The sequence below is a fragment of the Kryptolebias marmoratus genome, linkage group LG8 (genome assembly GCF_001649575.2).
Source record: "Kryptolebias marmoratus isolate JLee-2015 linkage group LG8, ASM164957v2, whole genome shotgun sequence".
NCBI lineage: Eukaryota > Metazoa > Chordata > Actinopteri > Cyprinodontiformes > Rivulidae > Kryptolebias > Kryptolebias marmoratus.
Genome location: NC_051437.1, coordinates 9,139,736 through 9,146,325, shown reverse-complemented (window position 1 = coordinate 9,146,325; position 6,590 = coordinate 9,139,736). Strand labels below are relative to the sequence as shown.

At 48.1% G+C, this 6,590-nt stretch overlaps 1 protein-coding gene across 1 annotated transcript in view; it reads right to left on the bottom strand.

Moving 5' to 3' along the window:
• The window catches only part of iqsec2b (IQ motif and Sec7 domain ArfGEF 2b), a gene marked incomplete in the record, with an annotated part of 39,384 nt that extends 33,014 nt beyond the window's left edge, over positions 1-6,370 (bottom strand). Inside the window, 1 exon segment of the mRNA XM_025004497.2 lies at positions 4,638-6,370. Coding sequence (XP_024860265.1) covers positions 4,638-5,092 — 455 coding nt within the window.
• Between the last annotated feature and the right edge of the window lie 220 nt (positions 6,371-6,590).

The window sequence follows — 6,590 nt, the reverse complement described above, 5'->3', positions numbered from 1 at the left end:
GGGGGGGGGTGAGTGTACGTACGTGGGTATGTGAGTGAAAGAGTGTGAGCGATAGAAGGGTTGGAGAGGGGGGGGAGAGAGGGAAGAAACGGGGACAGAGGGTTAGATGGAGTGGAGACTAAAATTGAGCCGATCCTGAGATTGGAGGCCCATCACCGTGATCCTCGAAGTGAAATTAATGCTGAAAACTTGTCGGGAGGAGAGTCCTGCTCGGGGAGAGGAGCTGGATGGAGGGATGAAAGATGACACAAACTCCCCCTGTGACAGTCAGATAAAAAAAGGGGGGGGGCATCGAAACAGACTCTTTTTGTTTTCTTTCCTTTCTCTACATTATGCAAGGACTCTTCTCTGAGTGTAAACTCTTCGGGGGCCTGCTGTCGGGCCCCATCCAGCGGTCGCTCCCTCCCTTCCTCTCTGGGCTGAGTGTGAGAAGGGTGCGGTCGTCTCCCCCCACATCGCAACGCCACGACACCAGTGTCGCGCCAGCTAAACAGAAGCGCTCAGGTCCGGTGGAAAAACAAAGTTAGAGCGAAAGGATGCACAGCGGTGACTGTCACCCTTCTGACAATTACCCTCTGGTTACACTAATTAATATCTGGCACCTTCTGTTCACTCTCCCCCCTCCCTGAGCGCTAACACCATTTATTATATAATTAAAGGCCTGGCATTTCTTCATTGACTGCATATTGCCCGCCGCTTTTCATGCCAGAGTTTCAGACTAAGATTGTCTTATGATGAGAAATGACAGTCGTGGTTACTTTCTGAAAGCTTCATTAAAATCTCTGTTAGCTAAATTCACAAGATATTTAGCTAACAGAGACACAGAGATGACAGTGATCTCGCACTCGGAGTATGTGTTGTAGAGAACTCTCAGCTACAACCACATCAACTCTTAGCTCAGTAGCTGTAAAATGTACTCAGATTTAGCCATTTTGTGTTTTCCCAGGTCAGTCGGCTGTGGCGGCCATTAGGAATTGGGTTGGCTCCCAAAGGTAATCAGCTGTAGTTACCTCCTGAGAGTTCCATTTAAAATCCGTCCAGCGGTTCGTGAGGAATTTTGCTAACAGACAGACACACGAACCCGCACGCAAAGACACAAACATCATCGCCCCAGCTTCGCCTTTTGGCAGCGGGCAACGATTCTCCTCTGGTCACACTAATTAATCCCTTGTGTCTTCTGCAGCCCTCACCGTCCCCGAGCGCTCACACCATACGTTATATAAAAGCAGCACGTGCGCTCCCAAAAATAACAACAACAACAACAACAACAACGGCAACAAAAACATCTGCTGCACAAGTGCCCTCAACCCCGCTGCTTCTTCGGGGAAGGACTTGACATCAAATATCATTTCACCCCCAGGGGCCGGCAGGCTCCCATTGTTCAGCCTGCCATTAACAGCGCGGGAGGGATGCAGCGGGAGGCGGGCAGGGAGCATTTGGGACAGCTGTTTATAACGCACCGCTGGGAGAGAGATGAGGAGGCGACTGTTTTTCTGATGCAGCTCCTACAGGCATGACTAAGAAAACGGAGACTGAAAGCGGGACCGAGGGGTTACGTGAGCCACGGATCAGAGAGGAGGAGGAGGATTCCAGCTGGAGGAAGTCAAACTAATTGGACAAAAACAAAGCCCCCCCCCCTCCCTCCCTGCATCCATTCGGCTGTGCAGAGCCTGTTGACAGATGGCGAATCAGTGTGTGTGTTCCACCTTTTTCTCTTTTAGACCGAGGCACGCTGAGTAAGGTCGCCCTGTCACTTTCCTCCCCCGTGTCATCTTCCACATCATCCTTCTGTCCCCCCCTCGGATCAGAGCCGCATTTAGCGCGCCGGCGAACAAGTCTGCGTCTCCGTCTCAGATCCATTATTAGACGAGAGAGGATTGTCGCTGGCCAGAGCTAACGGGCCGGTTTTGGGTGAGGCTGAGTCACAGCGGGACGGGGACAATATGGCTCGAGTGCGCGACTCTTTATTAAATGTGACACTCAATATGATGCGCTTGTCTGAGCCGGAATCCAAAGGCAGTCACAACTGCTACAGACAATTAACAAGGAAAGGATCAGGAAGATTTGCATTAGCTGTTCATTACTGCATTCAACACCCACATAAATAACTAATATGTGCTTGTGCCTAATGACTCAGTGCTCTCCAGGGAGGTGGCAGAAGAAAAGACAGCTCGAATCGATAAGGGATTTGGGGTGAATCGGAGTCGATCATCGAGGAGAGCACCGGGGCCATAAGAAAACAAGCGCTTGCGACCGCCGAGATGATTGTGCTCGGAGAAAGTGCCTTTTTTCGAGGGAGCGCGCAACAGTTTGTTTCACCGTGTACTTTTGTTCCACATGAATTCCTGCCTACTCACAGGGCTCGCCGCTTCCAGAACAAAAGCCGGCTCTATCCGTTTTTGTGTGCGTGGTTGAAGTAAAAAAGCAAGGACCAGATGCCCGTGCTGCCCGCCAAAGCTGCAATCTGGCTTCAGGTCAGCTTTAAGTTAAGTTAGGAGGCCAGAGAGAGAGAGAGAGAGAGAGAGAGAGAGAGAGAAAGAGAGAGAGAGAGAGACAGAGAGACAGAGGGGGGAAAAAAAACAATAACTTATAGTTGCAGTCAGATGTTTACATACACGAAACATAGCATGAATGTCAAAATAAGTTGGGACTTTGAATGATTCTTTCCAACTGTTCTTTTAATAGGGTGGAATGATTTTACAACATACAACCGACTTCAATCATTTTTAAAACCAAGAACTGGGTGCACAGGTTTGACCTAATTGTGAAACTTCTCTAATCCACTCATGATCATAATTATACCTGCAGGCCCAAATATATCCATGCATCCCGACTAATATTAGCAAGGCCATCTGATTTTTATAACCTCATCAAACACAACATGTTTTGATACCATTAGATCGATTAGATCGATCTTTTAAAGACAAATCCAATAATTTGAATTTTTAAAATCAGTCTACAGGTTACCAATTACTTGCCTAAAAACAATCATCAGAGTCAGTCTGAATTAATCCAGTTCTTAAACAGGCAGCAACAGAAAGTCCTGTGTTGAACTTCCTGGATCTTCTGTTCTCACGCCGGGCTGAAGCTGAGGAATCGCTCTGATTGGCTAGAAATGTTCAGATTATTCCTTCGTGGATAACAAAGCAGGATCAGCTCCCGCTCGGCTCTGTAGCGCTACTGTGTGTTGTTCATTTAACGGATTAAGAACATGTAGAGGATGAATGGGTTGGGAGGGGACAGGTGGCCTTGCTAAATGGCTCCTAGCATGTTGCACCTCCACCACACTTTTTGTCTCCATCAACAAGCTTCTGCTGTAATTTAACCAAGGGATCATTGTCCTGCTGTTGTGTTCAAGTTTCAACCATCTAGCTGCTGTTAGGAGGCAGTCCTCCTCCTTCATAGTTCCAGCCACTCCATGCAATGCACCAGTAACACAGGATGATGCTACCGCCACCATGCTCTACAGTTATTACAATGTTTTTAGGTTTAAAAGCCCCACCTTGACTCCTCAAAACATATTTATTGTCATTGTGACCCAACAGCTCAATTTTTCAGCACCCTCTCAGTTGATGTTGATGTAAAACTGTCTTCACTGTGGACAGAGACTCGGGTGCTCCAGCAGCTTCCACTTCATGGCAGGTTTGAGCCTCGGTGGTTCTTGGATTGTTCCTGAATATCTGAACCAATTTCTACTCCCTCTTAGATCAGAGTTCCTTGGACTTTCCCAGTGTTCTGAGTAATGGTAAATCCAGTGAGTGCTTTTTATGCTGGCAAAGAGAAACTACCAGCTGCAGTCAATCACCATCGCTAACAACAAGTTAATTTATCTTGGCTTTGTCAAGTCAAAAAAAACAAAACATTGTAGACTCTTCAGTGCCACTTATTAAAGGATTCAAGTTTGAATTTACTGTGAATTTAATTCACAGTAAATTCAAAACTTGAGCTCCCAGTTCTTGTTTGTAAAAATCACTGAAGTTGCTTGTTGTATAATCATTCACCCCAGGGAAAAGAAGGGCTCAAATAAACCACTAAAAGCTAGAATTTTTAAATTACATTCATACTCTTGATGAGTGGATGGAAACTTCTGACTGCAGCTGTTTCAAGACCCACCAGCCCAAAGTTCAGAGTGAAAAAAAAAGAAAAAAACAAAACTGTTTTAGCAAATAGTAGGTGGATATTTGAAACAAGGAAGATTTTTCTGGTCCAGAGAGCTCAGATAAATCTTTTTTTTTTTTTTTTTAAAAAAGACCCATAACCCTGAACTTTCCCCTCCCAGAAATACTACTCACGCCTACACAGAGCTCACATGGCAAACACCTTCTAACAAATCAGACTCTCCGCTGGCAAAATAACACAAACCACGATGAAGCCATTGCAGTTTACCCACAATCCACCAGCTTTCTGCAAACCTTCTTAAGCTGCTGCTGAAGAAAACGCCTGCTCCAAGGTTTAGTCCCGTTAGAATTAGAACTGATAATGAGAAAGGTTGATGTGGGCTTAGTATACAAATGTTGTTATTTCAGATATCATGCAGACGTGTGGTCATCTCTGTAATGTAGAGCTCTTTGGGCCGGACCACTGACACGTTACAGTACAACTTGGATACCAGGAGTGGAAGTGAGGAGCGGACTTACTTTCTGCGTAAGGTGGAGCTGGTGTTGGTGTCTGTGCTGTCGGTGCGCTCCAGCCGGTCTCGCTCCGCGTTGGCCGAGCCGCAGGAGAGGCCTCGGGTCAGCCTGGGGTGGCCCCTCCTCTCCCGGCTGGGCCCCGGGGTCGTGGCTGACCCGGCTGTCACCTGAGACGCTGAGGCGCCCGCGCTCCCCGTGTTGCCACCTCCTCCGCCGTGGTGGACGGGGAGGGCCAGTGGCTGGTCGTGGTTCTGCTCGGGGGGTGCCGACCCAGTGGCGCGCGGGCCACGCGCCTCCTGCCTCAGGTCCTGGTTCTCCTGGCTGACCCGGTCCAGCTGGCCCTCCAGCTCCTCGATGCGCCGGCGCTGCGTCTCCAGGAGCTTGGCCTGGCTCTCGATGATGTTGTTGAGCTCCAGGAGGTACTCCACGGCCCGGTTGGGGCTTTCCGGGCTGGACTCCATGCTGAGAGCCCGTCCCTTCCTTCACCAGCTACAGTTTTGACCCCTCAGAGCCAAGATCCACCCTCCCCACCAGCCCTGATGAGTTGGGGGGAGGGAGGGACGAGGGAAGACTGCTGAAAGTGACCTCTAGACTTTCGATGTTCAGAAACAGTAAGTCACAAACGAGAAGGGACAAAGAGTTTCAAAACGACTACATCTCCCTTAGGATGAGGGCAACAATTAGCATTATAATAGCATCTTAGAAGATGATCCAAACTGTGCAAAGCCTTGAAGACATTTCAGAGCTGATGACAGAGAGGACTGTCTGATTTCTTGTCCTTTTGACATCAGCGAGGAGCAGGTCAGGAGTGTGAGGCATCATGACTGACAATTTAAGGAGCTTAATGTAGGGAAATGGAGGCTTTTCAGGGATCTGTGATCAACTTGTTTTGCTTTAAATTCTGCTTAAGCAAAAAAAAATTAAAAAGAAAATTAAAAAAATCAAATTTCCCCAACAGCTTTGGAAGCTATGGCATCAGCTTTGACTAAATCCCAAATCATCTATTTAAAGCCCTCCTCCTCCTCCTCCTCCTCCTCCTCCTCCTCCTCCTCGTGGTCCAGGGGAAGGGGGTGGGGGGGAGGTGATGCTGGTTATGATTTACCACTTATTATCAGGCGCTGTCAGTTACATAACACAGGAAAACGCTGCTCCCTCCGACGTTGGACGTCCCCGCAGTCCGTCACGGTCGCTTTTCAACCCATGTTTCCAGGCGTCCTTAGAGCGCAGAAAGTGAGCAGAGGAGGTTTACAAACTTCATGTTCGGAAGTCCAGATCCCCCCCTCCCCGCGCCGCCAACACTACATCCCGGAGATTTAACTTCGCCTCCCAAAAGGAGCGTTTCTTTCATCCGAGAGTATTTCAGCGCCCCTCCAGGTTCATAAAAACTGACCGCTGCGATAAAAAAAAAAAAAAAAAAGTTACCGCCTAACAACTACCCGGACTATTTTTTCTCTCGGTGCTCAAGTCTCATTCAGGTGTCGCGTCCGAATCTTTTTTTTTTTTTTTTTTAATAAATAACTGCACTTTTGTTTTTTGCCACCTTTGACGCTGATCTGAAACGGGTCTAAAACGAATTACTAGTGTCCCTGTCTACTTATCTGGACTTCAAGCCGGGTCAGGTCTCGAGTCTGAGCAGCGGGGAGGCGGCGGGTTATCTCCGAGGTGGCGCAGAAGGCAGCGGGGGAGAAGTCGCTCCTGGCGCGGCCGAACTGCAGAGGAGCGCGCGCGGCTTCTTCTCTGGAGCGCATCAACCGTCAGTTCCAAATATGGTCAATTCGCGTCAACGGCAAGTAACTTCCGCAGCGAACTTTCACAATAAAATACTAAGTGAGGAAACTGTTAGCCGTCAATGGAAAAATCTGTTTTAACACTTGATGACAGGCGAGAAATGTGAATGCATTTGCGAACAAAACACAACAAGACTGCTCATGTCAGGATTAGGAAACACAGATAGAAAAC